This window comes from Protomyctophum parallelum (genome assembly GCF_964188405.1).
Source record: "Protomyctophum parallelum genome assembly, chromosome: 17".
Classification (NCBI taxonomy): domain Eukaryota; kingdom Metazoa; phylum Chordata; class Actinopteri; order Myctophiformes; family Myctophidae; genus Protomyctophum; species Protomyctophum parallelum.
In genome coordinates this window covers 26,713,012-26,733,849 of record NC_139719.1, presented here as the reverse complement: position 1 = coordinate 26,733,849, position 20,838 = coordinate 26,713,012, and the positions used below count along the sequence as shown (strand labels likewise).

General features: G+C 41.6%; 1 protein-coding gene and 1 long non-coding RNA gene across 2 annotated transcripts; one reads left to right on the top strand and one right to left on the bottom strand.

The window, feature by feature from the left end:
• On the top strand, positions 1 to 12,012 carry cfap52 (cilia and flagella associated protein 52; the record flags this gene model as incomplete). The annotated part of the gene is made up of 14 exons (XM_083787283.1): positions 1 to 108; positions 283 to 482; positions 1,645 to 1,781; positions 2,227 to 2,355; positions 2,501 to 2,600; positions 2,991 to 3,107; positions 3,249 to 3,349; positions 3,856 to 4,026; positions 4,180 to 4,328; positions 4,953 to 5,098; positions 5,862 to 6,013; positions 6,382 to 6,484; positions 7,295 to 7,406; positions 11,831 to 12,012. Exons 1-14 carry the CDS (start codon positions 48 to 50, stop codon positions 12,010 to 12,012), a joined length of 1,860 nt encoding a protein of 619 aa, XP_083643409.1. The 5' UTR covers positions 1 to 47.
• A 2,684-nt stretch (positions 12,013 to 14,696) lies between these two features.
• LOC310874245 lies at positions 14,697 to 16,914 on the bottom strand. The gene is made up of 4 exons (XR_014570547.1): positions 16,833 to 16,914; positions 16,259 to 16,384; positions 15,863 to 15,927; positions 14,697 to 14,959 (listed from the first exon to the last, which is right to left on the bottom strand). It is a non-coding gene; the product is annotated as an uncharacterized lncRNA (long non-coding RNA).
• Positions 16,915 to 20,838: the final 3,924 nt, after the last annotated feature.

Sequence of the window (20,838 nt, the reverse complement as noted above, 5' to 3'; positions counted from 1 at the left end):
TCCTGCGCACAACAGAAAACGGTGGAACATATAGGTTTTGTTTAAACATGGCGGATGATACTCGGGGAATCCCTCAACTGGAGTTGGAGGCTGTAATTGGCTTCAATGGTAAGTTTCAAAGATAACTTAAAAGAAGGCAGTTCATATAAGTTTCCAACCAACACTAGCCTATAGGCCTGTAGGCTCGTAAGCTAGCATGTGACTGCTTTGTTGCCTCGCTAATCAATCAATTGATATTGTGTGCATTTCCCTAATCCGTGCATGATTGTAATATTTACACAGGACACGTGTTTTCTGGCCTGAAAGTGCACCCAGACAGAGAGCACCTGATCTATCCTCTAGGATGTACAGTCATACTGAGACGAATCAAAGATGGGAAACAGGACTTCTTGCATGGACACACAAACAACGTGTCCTGTATCTCAGTGTCCAGAAGTGGACGCTACATCGCCTCTGGACAGGTCACCTTCATGGGCTTCAAGGTGAGCATCACATGAGATTCTCGATCATGTTCCATTCTCGTGATGAGAATTGTCTAGGTTGGTATAAGAAGATGTGAAGTTATTGCAATTAAGCAAAGCATTTTGTTTCTGAATAGAACAGATTTAAAGTATATATTCTGTGAGGTTTTAATTAGTCCCATATTATAACCATGCTTGAGTTTTACGTTTTTTACAGTTTGCAGAATTACAGTACATTTCAAGCACAAACACAATACAAAGACTGTTAACTGTGAGTGGACGACCCAATTAAGCATTACACTTGTTTACAACAGGGTCCACCATGTTCAATTCATCAAAACATGTAGAGACAAATAGACACTTCTATATAGTTAAAGAACAGAACAGGAATTCATCATAAAGGAAGCAAAAAGGGAAAAGAAACATATACAGTGAGGAGAAAAGGGGGGGTGGGGGGGATTCAGATTTTACGGGGGCCAGTTCGAATTGCAGCCGTCCGTAGGTGCCCTTCGAGAGCGGTTTTCAAGGTTTTGAAGGAGTCAAGGGATTCACATGTCTTAATGACTGTTGGTAGGGCGTTCCACATTTTGGTGGCATAGGAGCGAAAATAATTTAGTCCCTTGTTTGTGCCGAATCTGGGGTTCACTGTAATTATTATTGTTTCCAGGCCGAAGGCATGGGAAGAGAGTATGTTTTGCACTCCGTCCGTCTGTCCGTCCGTGTGTCCGCGTGTGTGTCCGTCCGTCCATTACCAGTTAATCGTTGGCCCGATCCATGCAAAACTGTGCACACACACTTCCTGGATGCCAACGACGAACCTCTGCTCCAAATATTCCACAACGGCCTGTTATAGTGCAACCATGAGGCCGGTTTTGGCAAAATACATTTCTGTAGATTACTCGTACACATTTTATCCGCACATCACGCAATTCGTTCTGTCGGGGGCACTCGCTGACCAGTCTGTGCCGGGGCCTTCTGATGTCTAGTTACGCCCCTGGCCATGTCAACCACACAGAAATGAGCAGGTTCGGGCTGACCTAGGGCTTGGGTAGAATTGATTTAGGGTGATTTTTATTTATTATAAATATCAGTCATCAATGTTTATATAGTTCAATGTATATTCACCCCGTCTTATAGCTGCTTGCAGCTATATTTATTTTCATTATTACATTTTGAATTCTAGGCGGACATAATCATCTGGGACTTCACAAAGCGAGCAGTTCATGCCCGGATGCAGCTCCATAAAGCCAAGGTGGAGTCTCTGGCCTTCTCTCCCAGCGATAAGTACCTGGTGTCGCTTGGAGGTCAGGACGATGGCAGGTAAACATGACTGATCATTATACTTTCCTTAATTCCTTCACTAAATATCAACATAGGAATTTGCAATGGTTCTCAAAGTGGGGTCCAGACTCCAGGGACCTTCAGGGTATCTTGAGGGGGTTCCAAATGTACCCTTTACCGGTCTGTAACCCAGAGAGTGTACAAATGGAACCATACGGATCCGTACTACACTCAGAGTTATAGGGGTTCCTTGAAATTCCTGGACAGTAGGACTTGCTGGGGTGCCTGAAAATACATGGAATGCTGCCCTCTAGTGGAAATGCATTTCAGTAAATGTAACAAAATGCTAAAGTCACTGGCACTGTCTTCTGGTTGTTTTAATACTGTGGAAGTAATAGTAGTAATGATAATACAACTATTAGGAATAGGAGTAGTTTTGCTGTTTTCCATAATGCATGCTGATCATTGCTGAATATGTTTTCAGCATCGCGGTGTGGAACGTGGAGACCAAGGAGGCCATCTGTGGGAGCCCCGCTTCGCCTCGTGTCGCCGGTCACTGCCTCACCACAAAGTACTCCAACACTAACGACAGCGTCTTTGTCACTGCTGGAGAGTGAGTAAGAATGTACCTAAAAATAAATAAAATGTACAAGCTCAGCTTGTAGACCTGCTATTTTAGCTATTGTATTTTGCACATTGGAAATTGCTTAAGGCTATTCTGTTATTCTGTTTCTATTCTGTTTCTTATTGTGTTGCAGTGGCACAGTGCGAGTGTGGGAACTGGATGTGAACAACAGAAAGGTCAGACCCACAGACTGCCAGTTGGGCCTGCTGAAAAGGATCGTCAAATGTATAGAGGTGAGAGATTGGTGTTCAATCCACTGCATTTTGTTCCCCATCTTATTCACTGCATGGCTACTCTGAAGGGCTCCTGCAACTTTGGCTGTAGATAGTTAGCTAAAGTTACCATATATATTAAGAAACAATATAGCAAATTGGAGATATGCAGTGCCCCTGCATAGTGCATACATACAAAGCATGTCATGGTTACTACAGTAATGCTGCATTGGTGGGTTATCCTCTTCCCACTGAATTTGACACTGCAACGTGCACGTTTTATGTTGAATTTTCTCATAATGACCTACACAGTATAGTACTGCAACTGCACCCTCAATGATGTGACAGAATACGTTTATTGCTTGAGCTGAATACTCAGTCAATCTGTCTTTGTCGCCTGTCTTTGTCCAGATCTCTGAGGATAATCAGTTCTTCTACTGCGGTACGACCAGCGGAGATATCATGAAATTCAACCTGGAGACCAGCCGTCTGAACGGCTGCTGGCCCGTTAAACACAAGTACAGCCAGGTAGGACACAGACCACAACCACATGTGACTGCTGTTAACAGTGGTTGTTCTTATTTGATTGAAGTCAATGTGCACTGGACCACCTGCAGCCTTTCTGGATTCTGTCTTTAAAACCGTATGCTTGTGTTTCTCATTGTGTAGGGTGTGAATGTCCTCACATTACTGCGGTCTGGGAACATTCTAGTGGGCTCTGGAGCCGGTCTCCTTTCTCTGTGCTCTGGAGCTAACTTCAAAACACTCAAGTGAGTCCTGCAACCTTTCCCCTCATATAATACTATGTACTGTATATTATATAACCACCTGCCAACTGCTGCTAGAGTTTGACTTTGACTTGTAAGCTAGATATTAATGCATTTCCCGAGTATGATTACGTTTTTCATGTTGCTATATATATACTGTAGCAACAGCTAATGGACGGACTAACAGTTTTATGCCATGAAGTTTTAGTTTTAGCCCCTTCAGTGTTTGTTTTTTTTCGTTGTCTTTGCGTCCTCTCTTGATACTGTTATATGTTGTGCTGCACTAAACAGAATTTCGTTGTATGTCTCATACAGTGACAATAAAGATCTTATCTTATCTAATGTTACAAAAAGGGGTTCTCAGATTGAAAGGTATAACAATTAAACACACAAAGGGGTTCCCATTTTCCGGTCTAAGTGCGTTAAGGCAGGTGGAATCAAAATAGTTTCCTTCACTGTTTGCAATACATTGTTAATCCACCTTTCCTTTTCTCATCACCCTGTGGCAGACAAGTCCAGCTGGAGGGAGCAGTGACCTCCATCGCTGTGAGAGGAGAGGGGCAGCAGTTGTTTATTGGGACAGAGTCTGCTCAGGTCTACCGTGTCACATACGATGACTTCAAGGCTGAACTCATCTTGTCCAGCCACAGAAGTGCTGTCAAGGACGTGGACATACTTTTGTAAGTTGCAGACTGAACCGTAGAGCAGTGTTTCTCAACCATTTCAACAAACACACACAGAACTACATTAGTCCAGTATTCAACTTTCTTCACTAGGGGGCAGTGTACCCATGTTTTTGTCAATCCAGGTTTCAAATTGAGCTTGTCTTCCAGTGGAACGTCAGAGATGTTTGCCACTTGTTCCCACGAAGACATCCGGGTGTGGCACACAAGCAGTTACAAGGAGCTGCTACGCATCACCGTGCCCAACATGACATGTAATGCCCTGCACATCATGAGGGACGGAACCAGCATAGTCAGTGGTGAGACAGTCCCCTTCCAAATTCTCTGTCACTCATCTCCTCTGTCAAGGAGGTTCGCCCCTGTCCAATTTTCTGTCCCTTTGTTTGTATGTTGGTCCGTCTATCTGTGTGTTTGTAGAATTGAGCAATTATGAACGGGTTTGCACACAACGTGATAGAAAGTTTGGTTGTTCTGGCCCACAGAAGAACGTATTAACCTTTCATGCCAATTGGCCAAAATTGGACAGACCGTCACCTGTCACAAAAATGCATATCACTTCAGAACAGATTATTATAACACCACAATTTCTTTTGATGTCGACCTCCACTGCCAGTGTTGGTACCTCATTTGCAGAATAATGTGTTCAGATGTTCTATTGTCCCCAGAAGCACCAGAACATCCTATAGACAGAGAAGTCTATTCTCTTCTTTAGTTTATCTATTCATATAGTTTAGATCATGTATTCTTGTATTTGTCAATAACCATTGACCGAGATACAAAACCCTATAATGCCAAATGCCAATATGCCTTTTCATAAATCGTAATGGTGCTGAGTGCTTGAGGAACAAAAGCATAGTTGACAAAGCAACACAAAATCTCCAATCCATAACGAGGGACCTGACTGTCTCTGTGTACGCCCCTAGCGTGGAACGATGGCAACATCAGGGTGTTTGCTCCGGAGAGTGGCCGGGTCATGCTAGTCATCCACAACGCACACAGCATGGGTGTGACTTCCATCGCAGCCACCAGGGACTGCAGGAGGATCATCAGCGGTGGGGGAGAGGGACAGGTCAGTAGCAGGTGTCATGGCTTCATGTGGAGAGGGACAGGTCAGTAGCAGGTGTCATGGCTTCATGTTCACCACTTCGAGATCCCTCGTTTTTATTCGCCATGATATGGGACTAGACTCAGTGTTCCAGTGACAACGTCTTCAAGTCTTCAAGTTACTGCACTTCCTCCATTGTCCCCATTTGGGTTTTTACCCGTGTTATTGCGCATCTGAAATAGGCACAAAGTCTATGAAGTCAGGCATCTCCATATTTGGTTGTTTCAGCCCAAGCTGCCTGTCCATTGACATCCAGTGTTGCCCATCAGAATCGTAAAGTATTCAACAAAACGGTGTAATAAACTGTTCTAATTATTCCTGACCACTTGTGCGGTTGAGGGACTAAATGTGAATAAGACCTGTTTGAACTGAATCACTACTAAGTTTTCATCTAGATTTTACTGCTATGATGGACTGTGTTAACGATAAAGTCATATCATTAACTACTGAGCCACTTAACCACAACAAAAATACATATTTCAAAAAATCTTCTTCTTATGAGTAGCAATTCTCCACATAAAGAAATATATTACAAAATATAATCAAGGGAAAATAAAACATTCTAAATTAATATGACAATATTTAATGCACACATATGCTATGCTTTGAGTAGAATAAAAAGTAGAATAAACATTTATTCCATGTTGGAATTTGATCAGTGCAGAAATTGCGGAATATAGGCATACATTTATTATCATGCAAATGAAAAAGTTCCTTCATGCTGCAGGTGCGCGTGTGGGAGCTCCTGCAGGGCCGCCATCGGCTGCAGGAGACCATGAAGGAGCACAAGGCTGCCGTCAACTCCATCAAGATCAAGAGCGACGACACGGAGTGTGTCACGGCCAGCTCTGACGGCGCCTGCATCATTTGGGACTTAGTGTGAGTATCCAAATGCACACACGGCACGTATGCACTTGGAAGTGTACCTCAGCACGCATACACGCACGCACGCGCGCACACGCACGCACCATTTTCTGAATGCAAATGCAACCATAAATATAATAACATGGACTTCGAATAATATGTATTTTTTTGTAGCCCGAATGTCCAAAAGCAGTGCACATTTCTTTTTTTCCCCTTTATTTGTAAGCAGTGCACATTTATGTGTCAATGTTTTATGTGATTTTCTATGATTTATACTGTCTTTTGGCTTGCGTTTTGCCCACATGCACAACTTCTTCCTACTATAATAATAACTCTTGTTGTCTACTATGCTTCTCTGTTCCCTGTGTCTCTTACTACCACAGGCGGTTTGTGAGGAATCAGATGGTGCTGGCCAACACGCTGTTCAGATGTGTGTGCTACCACCCAGAAGAATTCCAGATCGTCACCAGCGGCACAGACAGGAAGGTACGATTCAGAACCAGATATAACCTATTCTAGAGTGATGTCAGGGCTTTTGAAACTGCTGAAACTGCTTGATCACAGGTCTCCACATTAACCCTATATTGGGCATGTCACTAAGCGACATTTTTCCTAAAATGTTCCATAAATGTTTACTCCCCCAAAAATAGCAATGATCCTTATTGTCCACTCATTTCAGGGTTGTAGCTGTAATTAGTTTAGTCTTTTACATAACAAGAAAAGGAACTTGCCTGATGCATGGTATTGTGATGACTTTCTGCCTGCGCAATAATTAACTTCAACCAATAATTTCATTTTGAGAGGCTCCGTTGCATCGTCAACTGCAAAACCTCCAGGGACAATAACTGTCATTCAGAGCAGAAAACTGTGTACATGACAAGATGACAGAGTCTCTGACCATAGGCCTGCTCATTTGCATATAGAGGCATAATAAGCATACTAAATGCAATAATGTTTTGGTTTAGGGATACAGATGAATGACAGAAACTCACCTGAATAGAAACCAATTAGGAAAAAATAGAACAACAGCATAATAATACGGAGGCATCATTGCTTAAAGCTTTGGTAAGATAAATGTTCACAACTGTATTGGTGATTATTGTGCTCTTAATTCTGAGAGAGGGTAACTCTTAATTATATAAAGTAATTCGCTGTTGGTTAAGATTGTGTGCCAATGGCCTTGTGGTTAAGACACATAACATATAGCAGTGGTTACAAAACACTAGTCATTGAATTTAATTTACTGACAGGATTTGTGGTTTTAATGTAGTATGTTTGTCATTTGTCTCTGCTCAGATTGGTTACTGGGAGGTGTATGATGGCTCGGCCATCAGAGAGCTTGAGGGCTCACAGTCTGGAGCCATCAATGGAATGCACATCTCACAAGATGGGCAGCATTTTGTCACAGGTATGGCAAATAATAACATCGTCAATTGTTCTTGTTGATTTTACACAATACTAATAATTAACATTCTCACTCACTCACTCAAAACGTGATTGCATTAAAAACATATGAAAACAAAAGTATGCTCCTTGGAGCGCAGATCTACACCAATGCAATGAAACTGCAATGAAAGCCAGAGACAACAAATGCTCTGAACTTCTTAAATGCAAGTCCATGCTAGCCAAGCGCTTCGACAGTAATCTCCAAACCAAACTGTGCAACCTAAAAACCCAGTGTAACAAGCTAAGAAACGGTGTAATTGCCATGACCAAATCTGCCAAATGTAACTTTATCAATGATAAAGCCGAGGAAATCAAAAACAATCCTCGGGAACTCTGGAAGTTACTAAACAACCAACTAGGCTGTGGTCAGAAACTAAAAACCAGGTTTACTAACATAAACATCAAATCGAATAACACCCTCATCACTGACAAGCTTGATGTAGCCAACCACCTGAACATCTTCTTTACAAACATTGCAACAAAGCTGGTTAGCAAACTGCCCTCCCACTCTGGGCGTTTTGGTGTAGAGCACATCAAAGCCTTCTACAAAAACCTTGGTGTTTGTAAAGATGATTTCAAAATGGCAATGGTAACAACCGAGGAGGTACTTAAAAAACTGAGTGCCCTCCAACCCCACAAAGCCACTGGCCATGACAATATCCCCTCCAAATTTCTCAGAGACTCAGCCTTTTCCATAGCTCCAGTCATCACCCACATAGTTAACCTCTCCATCAAACAGGGACAGGTCCCCCAAGATTTTAAACTGGCCAAAGTAACCCCCTTGTACAAAAAAGGGAGTAAATTAGAACCCGGCAACTACCGCCCTATTTCTATTCTAAGCTCCATCTCGAAAGTGATGGAAAAAATAGTCTATGAACAGGTTGAAAAGTATCTTGCCACTAATACATTGCTGTACGAGTTCCAATCTGGTTTCAGAACATCCCACTCCACTGACACATGCCTCCTCTATTTGAGCGACCACATCAAACACGAGGTGGACGCTGGAAAATACTGCGGCATGGTCATGCTGGACCTCCAAAAGGCTTTTGACACCGTGAACCACTCCATACTGGTTAACAAGCTTAAAGCTATTGGTTTTGATAGCACATCAGTGAGCTGGATGCAATCCTACCTGGAGGGGAGAGAACAGATGGTGGAGGTGAACGGAACACTGTCCCCTCCCCTCCCAGTGAGCTGTGGCGTCCCACAAGGAAGCATACTAGGGCCTTTACTGTTCCTAATATATGTTAACGACATGACTTCAGCTTGTGACTGCAACTTGTTCCTGTTCGCAGATGACTCAGCACTGCTGGTCTCGGACAGGAACAAACTGCAGGTTGAAAAGACCCTCAGCTCTGAACTCGGTAGAATCTGCACCTGGCTCGCTGATAACAAACTATCCTTACACCTGGGAAAAACTGAATCCATCCTCTTCGGATCAAATAGTAATCTCAGCAAGGCAGATGGCTTCTTGGTTAGAGTGGGTGACAATATTATCACACGAAAAGATCAAATTACCTACCTAGGTTCCATCCTGGAGGCCAATCTTTCCGGTGATAAGATGGCCACCAACGTAATCAAAAAAGTCAATCAAAGAACAAGATTCCTTTACAGGATCTCCTCACTGGTCAGCAAAAACACCTTGAAGACCTTAACAGGAGCCCTCGTACAAGGTTTCTTTGACTATGCATCCACCTCTTGGTACCACAGCACCTCAAAGGCCCTTAAAACAAGGCTCCAGACCTCCCAAAACAAACTGGTCAGGCTCCTACTTGGCCTCACCCCCCGAACCCACCTCACCCCTGCCCACTTTGACAGGCTGGGATGGCTTAGGGTCGACGACAGAGTACAGCATCTTGCAATGGGTCTGGTCCACAAGATTCGATACACCACCAAGATACCCATGTACCTGTCTAAATACTTCCTTAGTGTAAACGAAGTCCACACCCACAACACCAGAGGGAGTACAACAAACCATGTACAACCCAGATTCGGCACAAACAAGGGACTAAATTCGTTTCGCTCCTATGCCACCAAAATGTGGAACGCCCTACCAACAGTCATTAAGACATGTGAATCCCTTGACTCCTTCAAAACCGCTCTCAAAGGGCACCTACGGATGGCCGCAATTCGAAACTGGCCTCTGTAAAATCTGAATCCCCCCCCCCCACCCCATTTCCCCTCACTGTATATGTATCTTTTCCCTTTTTGCTTCCTATATGATGAATTCCTGTTCTGTTCTTTAGCTACATAGAAGTGTCTATTTGTATGTCTCTAAATGTTTTGATGAATTGAACAATGTGGACCCTGTTGTAAACAAGTGTAATGCTTAATTGGGTCGTCCACTCACAGTTAACAGTCTTTGTATTGAGTTTGTGCTTAAAATGTACTGTAAATTCTACAAACTGTTAATAAATATTTCAATCAATCAATCAATCAATGTTGGCCGTGGCTTTTTTTGATTGATTGAAATATTTATTAACAGTTTGCAGAATTTACAGTACATTTCAAGCACAAACTCAATACAAAGACTGTTAACTGTGAGTGGACGACCCAATTAAGCATTACACTTGTTTACAACAGGGTCCACATTGTTCAATTCATCAAAACATTTAGAGACATACAAATAGACATTTCTATGTAGCTAAAGTACAGAACAGGAATTCATCATATAGGAAGCAAAAAGGGAAAAGATACATATACAGTGAGGGGAAAGGGGGGGGGGGATTCAGATTTTACAGAGGCCAGTTTCGAATTGCAGCCATCCGTAGGTGCCCTTTGAGAGCGGTTTTGAAGGAGTCAAGGGATTCACATGTCTTAATGACTGTTGGTAGGGCGTTCCACATTTTGGTGGCATAGGAGCGAAAATAATTTAGTCCCTTGTTTGTGCCAAATCTGGGTTGTACATGGTTTGTTGCACTCCCTCTGGTGTTGTGGGTGTGGACTTCGTTTACATTAAAGAAGTATTTAGACAGGTACATGGGTATCTTGGTGGTGTATCGAATCTTGTGGACCAGACCCATTGCAAGATGCTGTACTCTGTCGTCGAAGCCATCCCAGCCTGTCAAAGTGGGCAGGGGTGAGGTGGGTTCGGGGGGTGAGGCCAAGTAGGAGCCTGACCAGTTTGTTTTGGGAGGTCTGGAGCCTTGTTTTAAGGGCCTTTGAGGTGCTGTGGTACCAAGAGGTGGATGCATAGTCAAAGAAACCTTGTACAAGGGCTCCTGTTAAGGTCTTCAAGGTGTTTTTGCTGACCAGTGAGGAGATCCTGTAAAGGAATCTTGTTCTTTGATTGACTTTTTTGATTACGTTGGTGGCCATTTTATCACCGGAAAGATTGGCCTCCAGGATGGAACCTAGGTAGGTAATTTGATCTATTCGTGTGATAATATTGTCACCCACTCTAACCAAGAAGCCATCTGCCTTGCTGAGATTACTATTTGATCCGAAGAGAATGGATTCAGTTTTTCCCAGGTGTAAGGATAGTTTGTTATCAGCGAGCCAGGTGCAGATTCTACCGAGTTCAGAGCTGAGGGTCTTTTCAACCTGCAGTTTGTTACTGTCCGAGACCAGCAGAGTCATCTGCGAACAGGAACAAGTTGCAGTCACAAGCTGATGTCATGTCGTTAACATATATTAGGAACAGTAAAGGCCCTAGTATGCTTCCTTGTGGGACGCCACAGCTCACTGGGAGGGGAGGGGACAGTGTTCCGTTCACCTCCACCATCTGTTCTCTCCCCTCCAGGTAGGATTGCATCCAGCTCACTGATGTGCTATCAAAACCAATAGCTTTAAGCTTGTTAACCATTATGGAGTGGTTCACGGTGTCAAAAGCCTTTTGGAGGTCCAGCATGACCATGCCGCAGTATTTTCCAGCGTCCACCTCGTGTTTGATGTGGTCGCTCAAATAGAGGAGGCATGTGTCAGTGGAGTGGGATGTTCTGAAACCAGATTGGAACTCGTACAGCAATTTATTAGTGGCAAGATACTTTTCAACCTGTTCATAGACTATTTTTTCCATCACTTTCGAGATGGAGCTTAGAATAGAAATAGTTGTAAAATCAGTTGTTACCATTGCCATTTTAAAATCATCTTTACAAACACCTAGGTTTTTGTAGAAGGCTTTGATGTGCTCTACACCAAAACGCCCAGAGTGGGAGGGCAGTTTGTTAACCAGCATTGTTGCAATGCTACCCAGTACCCAGGGCCAAAAATGTCAATCATAGCCAATTAATTAATATCAACCAATAGTAAGGAGCATGATCCTAGATCAGAGACAACTAAAAATAAGGAGCACACGGTTCAGATTCTAGATCAGTGATGTTTGAGTAACTGCTGCACGGCACCCTTTGTAATGGTTCTTGTCTCCTCTACGTCCGTCACGTCCAGGTGGAGACGACCAGCTGGTGAAGGTGTGGAACTACATGGATGGCGAGGTGACCCATGTGGGCGTCGGCCACAGCGGCAGCATCACCAGTGTCAAGATCTGCACCAACAACCGCACGCTGGTCACCACCAGTGCTGACGGGGCCATTCTCAGGTGGAGGTTCCCCCGCCCAGTCTCTCCCTAGAAACACCGTCCAAGCTCAGGAGGACCTACACTACAATCTTCATACGGTACTCAAACCCTCTGCCTAACCTCCCCAAAATAAATCTGTCCCATTCTGACAAGAGGTTTTTTTCATTGTTTAACAACAACCAACGTTTGTAGAGTGAAAGAGTGAAACTAGTTTCTAACGATAGAAAGGAAAAACTGTGCCAGAGACAGCACTCCACCTGCATACATGTCCTTTTATTAAATTTTTTCTAAAGATATTGTTTTGGCTTTTTCTGCCTTTATTGATAGGATGAAAGTAGTCTGACAGGAAATGGGGAGAGAGATCAGGGGAAGACACGCGGCAAAGGCCGTCAGGATCCGCCTGGGGCCTACATGTCTTATTTTGATGATGTAATGCCCTATTCTGTCCACATGGAGGCAGTATGATACACCAAAAATACTGTGACTTGATGATTCTGTCAGGACTGTTAAGTAGCAGTCAACATTACAACATTAGCCAAAGTAGGCCTAAATAAGAGATTTGGAGGTTAGACCATTTTATAAGCAAGGTGCAACTTTGGACTTTCGAATGTATTAAAACATTTATATATTGTATTAAATTCCATACACACAACTGTCAAAACAGCAGCTCAAATTGACACCATCACAGAGAACGGTTGTTCATGCGCACAAAACTGAAATGTTAACAATTGCAGTAATACTATACAAATATCGTTTGATATTGACAATGAAAGAAAGGCTAACATTTTGAAATGTACCGCCTTGAGCTGTTTAATAAATCGTGAACATTATCTTCTAGAGGTGCCCGCAACACAATATTTTTAAGATGGGGGTCTGCAACCAAATACATATAATTGTGGGGGTCCTTGACATGAAAATGTTTGAGAATCGCTGGCTGTAGAAGGCTAATTCCTGGACGGTGTTTAAGCTCACACATGCTGTCTGCATGACCCTCTGCTTTGCTTTGCGGTTGAGGGCAGTACAGTTATGGGGCCTCTGTAGAAGACCTGTAGGACCTTGGGGCCTCTTATCAAACTTCTTCAGTCACCTAAGGTGAAAGGAGGAGACAGTTATGCACACAACCATGCACATGTAAGAAAGGATAGGTTCTCACACTCGCACGCACACACACAGGGGGGCCATTTATCTCTTCCTCAAACTCTGTCAGTTTGAATTAATTCATTTCATCGTGCATAGTCCATGAAAAAACTATACTATAAATATCCATAAAATACTTTAAACAGTGTAACAATGTACTAGCAAAAAATATTCTGTATTGTACATCACTCACAAGATGGTAGCAATACTTATTGTTACCATCTTGTGAGATATCTACAATCCTTGATGAATTTTGTATTGTAGGCGACTTGCAAAATCTCACAGCCGGCTTCAAGTAAGGCACTAACCACACTTGACTAAAATTAGCCCATTCTTTGCCTCTAAAAATGCACGAGCTACATATCCTGTTCACACCAGCATTAGTAATCTTGGTGGTCTGTCAAACAGTCAAAGGCAGTGGTATGGCCAACCACAAACTACGTAATTCTGAGAGCTGCTGCTATGTGGCTTTCTTGTTTCCTGCAAAGCATTGACATGGAAACTATACAACATATTGTAGCTCTCACACAAGAAGACAAAAGAACACGCAGGCCAACTAACATAGGGAAGTAACATGTTTAGCAAATTATATCCTGTAGTGCAATGTCTTGTTTTGCATTTGTTTTTCGATGCACACCTCAAAAGGTTGGTGACAGGTGCGTAGGACAAAAGTGTATAATAAATGTGTATCTTTGAAAAACAAAGAAAAGGACCCATGCACACACTGTCGGAAACTTTTGTTTTGAAAAATGTTGCTTTTTTAGGCAATTGTTGTTTGTACAGCACATTTCAACAAGTCAATTCAAAGTGCTTTACATAAAGTGTAAGACAAAGTGCAAAAGGAACAATTAAATGCAATTAAAACAGTTTTTAAGATAGATATAATAGTGCTATTTAATTCCCTGTAATATCTATTTGGCATATTATTTATTATACATATTTTCATGCATACAGGCAATGAATGAATTGAGACAGCACCTTGATGCCAAAATATACATTATATAAACAATATACATAGATATTTAAACTCAATAAATATCTTTGTTTCAATCCAAGCGTTGCCTGGAGCTTGAACTTGGCTATTTAATAATGACACCAGGACATTATTATTATTAAATTGTTTTTATTGGTTTTTCTACACACGACAAGACATACCAACATGCATACACCACTAGACTACACATAAGCATACAATACATTAAGAACGCCTTGAGAAAAATAAGTAAATTAAAAAAGACTGAAATACAGGACCAAAACAGACACAATAAAATAAAGTAAAATAAAAATATAAAGGTAATAAGGTTATATCATATTGCATCACATTACAATGTTCTCAAACAGATCGTCACTTGCTATACAAGAATAAATAAAGTAATAAACTATTAGACAGCTGTCCTACACCTGAACATCCTCAGCCGGAATTCTTTGTTTAAAATAGTCCAAAAATGGCTGCTAAACCTTATAGAATTTCTGGGCGGAGCCCCTGGTGGAATATTTGAGCTTCTCAAGTTTTAGGTGTGCCATCACATCTCCGACCCAGCGTCGATGTGATGGGGAAATAGCTGATTTCCAATTGAACTGAATAAGGCGTTGGGCCAATAGGGAGGAGAAACCAGGACATGAGCATAAAAATACACAGAGGTGTTGTTGTTGTAAGGTCATGTAATCTAATCTAGACTACCGGTAATGTTAGGTGTGATATCTGACCATTTTGAAGTGCTTCACTGCCAGTCTAATCTCACACCAGAGTATGTACACTCAGAGTTCAATTCTCCCTTCTTAATTTTTTTCTTTCCTTTAGCTTTCCTCGCAGGGAAGTCCAATGCTGCATAGTGCACTTCTTTAACAGCATCATCACCATCCTGGGGGAATAAGAAATGTATACCGGGATTAAATCATTCCATTTGAATTAATAAAGACAGATACAACGGTATTGATTCTTGACTGACCATAACCCTGGCCTACACGATGCCTGAGTAGTGAGTACTCGCAGTCAGGGAGAAGAACATAATAAACAACAACTATGAAACCTTTGACTGCGTCGGTATCATTGTAGGCGAGTTTTCTGAACTACTGGGTGGGCTGTTGTAAGACAACCATCCCACCAGTGCATTGATGAAACCAATTATGAGATCTGACAAAGATTACTGTAAGTGTACATGTATCAATAAAAAACTGGATTGGTAAGCAGGCAGTCGGTGTTTATATAGGTTAGGTTATATATAGTGTGAGTGTGTCCAGTTCATGTGGGAAAAGTGGAATGAGGAGTGCTTGTTTTTGGCCGCGCGTCAACCCCCAGCTGGGGTTACCGTGCCGAACGGCAAGAGACGAGACCGGGTGGGAAGACAGGCTAGTCATATTTTACCTCAGCCCCGATCACGCCTCATTCCATTTTGCACACAAATTATATATATATATATATATATATATATATTTTTTTTTAATATATATATACACACACACACACAGTATATATACAGTATATATATATATACACACACACACACACACACACACATACACATTGTGGGAAAGGGGAACGAGGTGGAGCTATTTTTTTATCTGGCGGCAATCTTGAAAATGTTGGAATTCTGCGTGGCCCCAGGTTGATTATCAATTACAGTAGGGTGTTATGAAGGTCATCTGTGCCAAATTTCATGCTTGGATCACCAACTGAACTATCATGTCAATTTCCTGCCTGACTATTGCCAAACAGTATTTACTCCTATACTGGATTTGGTTGCTTGAAAAATCATTAAGCCTACCTGTTCACTTGACTGATGGACAGCTGTCTGGTCATGACCAAGATGAGACAAAGGGTTCAGTGTTCCTACAAGTAAGAAAAAAGCAGAAACCTTTATAATTCAATGTTTCTGAAGTTGGGGCCCAAAAGTCTGTTGCGACTTACTTTTGGTTAATATCTATATATATTTGGTGAAATATACTTTAGGAATAATGTGTTGGAGATTACCCATTGTGACTTTACAAATAATGGATTAAAAAAAAAGAAGCAATATAAATATATATATATATATATATATATATATATATATGTATATATATATATATATATATATATATATATATATATATATATATATATATGTATATATACATAATGGATTATAATGAATAATAGGAATGAAAGGAATCTATTTTACCGTGGCAATGTTCACAAACATTTTTTTGAGTTCTGGTGTAAATAAGAACAACAATCGTGATCACAGAGCATGCCAGTAGTAACACCAGTACGACCAGGACAATGACATGAGGATCCAACTTCTGACCTGGAATCAGAGAGAAAACAATCTATCAGAACTATTAACGGTTAAATAAATATCTTTACACAACAACTTCATAACATGAATATGTATAATTCTTATGAAACAAATTAACAATACTTTCAACTTTCAGTACGTTTAACCTTCAAGCCTGGAACTACAAATTTAAATCTCTTCATATGGTGAATTATTTAAATGCAGAACCTATACCGTAATGTCAGTGTTTGTATCATGTTTGAGCTGAATACATGTTTCTCCTTTTGTTGCACTTTGATATTGTTTATTCATAGATGTGCCTTTTTCTTTTATATACAGTATAAAAAAAGATCAGGTAGAGACATAAAATTTGAATATTACAATTTGTATATATATATATTTTGTTTTTCTTCTTTTCTTCATTTTAGTTATAGTTTAGTTTAATAGCCTTTAGCCTGAAGACAAATGCATATCCTACTTATTTCCAGCTTAACTCCTTTGCCAAAGAGTATCTCTCCACATGCAGCCACAGCACAGTAGTACATCCCAGCATCAGAGGAGAGGACACTGTCCTTGTAGAGGCTGTAGACACATCTCTGTGGAGCAGAACCAGCCTGGGTTTCACATCCTCTACTCCTGTCCCAGTGAGATGAAACCATGCCAGGATGGGACTCATTTCGGAACCAGAACACATTGTGTCCTGATTGTCCTCCAATACACTGGGCACCGTCTTCTCTACTCCCAGACATAATCCAGCACTTGAGGGTCACCCTGTCTCCGAGTGGGACCAAGGTCTGGTGGATCGACCTCTCGTGGTGAGACTCTGTGAATGCAATAGAATATTATACAATAACTTTGACTGACAAGACACAATAGGCCTATGTATGTAATCATTGTTCATTATGTCAACAGTACAATTTAAGGCAGATAAGTGGTAGAAGAAGAAAAAGACCGATAGGCCTATAGAGACTGAAGGTGACATACTGTACCATTTACAACCAAATATGTGCCGTTGTCATATTCCATAGAAAATGATGATCCTTTTCCACAGAAGTATGTTGCTTCATCATCTTTATTGACATTTCTGATTGTTAGATAGTTTTGAGCATGTATTTCCTTCACAATGAAGCGTGCATTGTCAAACTGTCCACGAAAGACTGTTTTGCCAAATGTTGAAACAGAAATTTCTTGGGGCATTTGTCCCAGACATTGCTTATACCAGTAAATAAAAGGAGTTTCTCCACCCATTCCCGGGCATTGTAAGGTGATGGTTTCACTGATTTTGACAATTCTCAAAGAGATCTGCTGGGGAATCTGTGTCGTGACTGAAGATCAGGTAGCAGAACAATGGTTGTCCCGAGACACAGCAAATTCAAAATAGAGGGAAAAAAGAGAATTATCGGTTTAAAAATAAATGCAAAAAATAAAGTTGAAAAATAAATCAATGAAATGAAAATCTAAAAACATAATGAGCCTTTGAATAATACATAAAATGCAGTTCAGTTAAGTTTAATATTTTGATCTAAATATGGGTCTTACAGTATAGAGCAAAATAGAAGATATACTTACACACTGTTCTAAGAAGAAGCAGAACAAACAATTTGTCAGTCATTGTGTTTTGACGGAAAGCTGCCTCAAATGAAAGGTTTAGTCTGATGATCAAGGTTTACTAAGTGGAAAATGTACGCCTGCATATATACGCGATGGGCGTGGTTTCCTACGTCACCCCTAGAGCCTAGGACAGCAAAATTCTAGAATTTTCTGTCCTTCATGGGAGCACATCAAATAATGTTCTGCAGCTAGGTTTTGAAGGAAACCTACACATAAACTAAAGGTATTTTGTGAAATTTATATTTAATACAACAACTTCTACAGAGATTTACATGGAAACCACCCATGCAGAACAGTTGTCTCGTCTGTGTTTTGTATGGGAGGATCAGGGCCGAATTAACCCCTATAGTGGTGCCCCGGGCTATGACCCGGTTCGGTGTCCCCGGGACCGTTTTGTCAGTGGAGGTCAGTGAACGTTGGAGTACCCTAACGTTTTATGCTAGAAATGTTGAGTATGGGTATTTAGAAACTGCCGGAATGTTACAGTAGAACAGTGCCTGTTGGGCACCGGCCTACTCGTTAATGATGCAAATTGGAAATGCATGGGCCACCCAGTTATGCAATTTGTATAACTCAGCTGCTCCTGCTCCTGCACGGTAGGCTCGGGAACCTTTCGGCATGTTGCAATGAACAAAGGTTGTCTGTAACTGAGTTAGAGTACAAAGTGACTGTGAAAGCTAGGTGGAGCGTGTAAGTGATCAACTGGCAGGTGTGGGCAATTCCACAGGGGTGGGAAATTAGCCAAATGAAGGTTTTCGGGTTTGCATTTCTCTGTGTGACCTTCTTAAGAACGAGGTTGCGCTGAAACAACAGAGCTTCTTAATACGGCACAGTTAAGAAGCAGGAGCTAAAGTATTTATCTGGTGTCCGTGAGGTCAGATGTAGAGTTGCTGGCCGTCTCCGTAAATGAAGATCTAGGTGATGATCCAGTCTTCTCCATGTATGGTTATCCAGGGTTTGATGAGGTCAGGGTCATGATCTTCATATATGGAGATCCAGGTGATGATAGTCAGCTCCACATATGGAGATCCATGTGTTGTACCAACTTGGTTCATTTGAGGGTTTGATGACTCGTCAGATCAACATATGGAATGTCAGCACAGGTCAGCTCCAGGAAACCATTTTGGTGCTGTTACTGTAATTGTTTGGCACACAATGGTGGAGGTACCAACACATTCTTTGAGACTCTGGGGTCTTTTTTTCTTTTCTTTTTTTTTCTTTCCTTTTTCGGCTTTTTATTTTATATTTGTATGGAGGTATAGACAGTAGGCTGACAGGAAATGGGGAGAGAGATGGGGAGGTGACATGCAGCAAAGGCCACCGGGGACGGGAGTCGAACCCACAGCACACTGCCAGACTGGAACACCAGCCAAGGTGCCTGAACCGCCAAGCCACAGCCCAGGCCCTTACCCCTTATCCCTAAACCTGTTTTTACTATTTAGAAAAATCTTTTAAAATTGTTCAAATAGCCGATCTACAAGCTCACAACGTGTCGATGTAGATTGGCTAGTTGAACTATTTTAAAAGATTTTTCTAAATATCACACCTGTGTGAAGTGAGGGGCGCTCTTATCATTATACATCATCATACATAATCTCATGAACAACTGAATTTATGTGATTGGTTAGCCGATTTGCTCGTCTACATATGACGTACATTTTCCCTTCATTGTCAATGGCATTTAATGTTCGTGTTGCCACAGATTTACGTCATATTTGGCAGACGTTTGACCTAATTTCTCCTTCCATTGTCAATGGAATGACGTGTGAGGACAAAATCTGTATAGGAGGGGCTAAAAATTCTATTTGATGTCTATGGGTATTTGGAGGCGTGGCCATATATGGAGTTATTTGTCAGGCATGCCCAACTATATGCAGATGTCCTAACATAATTATGATGTCAGAACAGGCCAGCTCCATAAATGGAGATGTCCAGAGCCCATGGGCAGGGGCCCTGTCCAGAGCCCGGGCAGAGGCTTTTATGCTGGTTCTGGACAACCAGCGATCCGACAGACTTGACACCGGGCACTGCACTCCCTGTGGTGGTGTGGAACGCGTGTGTCAAATTTGAAGTCGGTTCAAATTCGAACTTGAACGGTTCTTTAGTTATGTGGATTACAGACGTACGTATACATGTACACAGAGACGTGAACGGTTCTTTAGTTATGTGGATTACAGACGTACGTATACATGTACACACAGAGACGTGCTGCTTTTATATTAGGATATTGTGCAGCCCTACTGTACATACTGTATACTGTCACACACCCACACCACGCACGCACACACATGCACGCACGCACACCACACGCACGCAGGCACACCACACGCACGCACCAGACTATCATGGTGAACGTGCATAGTCATGTGACATGTGAGATTGGTCCAGTGAATAAAAACATTAACAAAATTAAAGAAGTACATTATCAAGTACAAGTACACTATCACTAAACATGGGTGAAATTCACCCGAACACCTGCCTGTAGAAAAAAATAGGGATGTGGGCAGGGAAACAAACCTACCTCTAAGATGTCACTGAGCATCATGAAGGTACTGAAAGACCCACCCACCTCAGACATCAGAAAAAATATAATCGCCCGGGTGAAAATCACCCGTGTTTAGTGTTCTAGGGTTAAAATGTTTTTTTTGTGAAACAAATAATATTTATAATAATTCATTGGATTTCAATAGTGCTTCACACTAGTCCAAAGCTCGGGCCCTTATCATTTCTTTCTTTTTCTTTCTTTATTTCTTCTTCAGGAAAGGCATATACATTTTAGTTGACCCTACTCCTGTATGTAATACTGTGTGTTCTTTCGTCTTCTTGCAGTACAATATGTGGTATTGTTTCCATATCAATGTCTTGACAAGGAA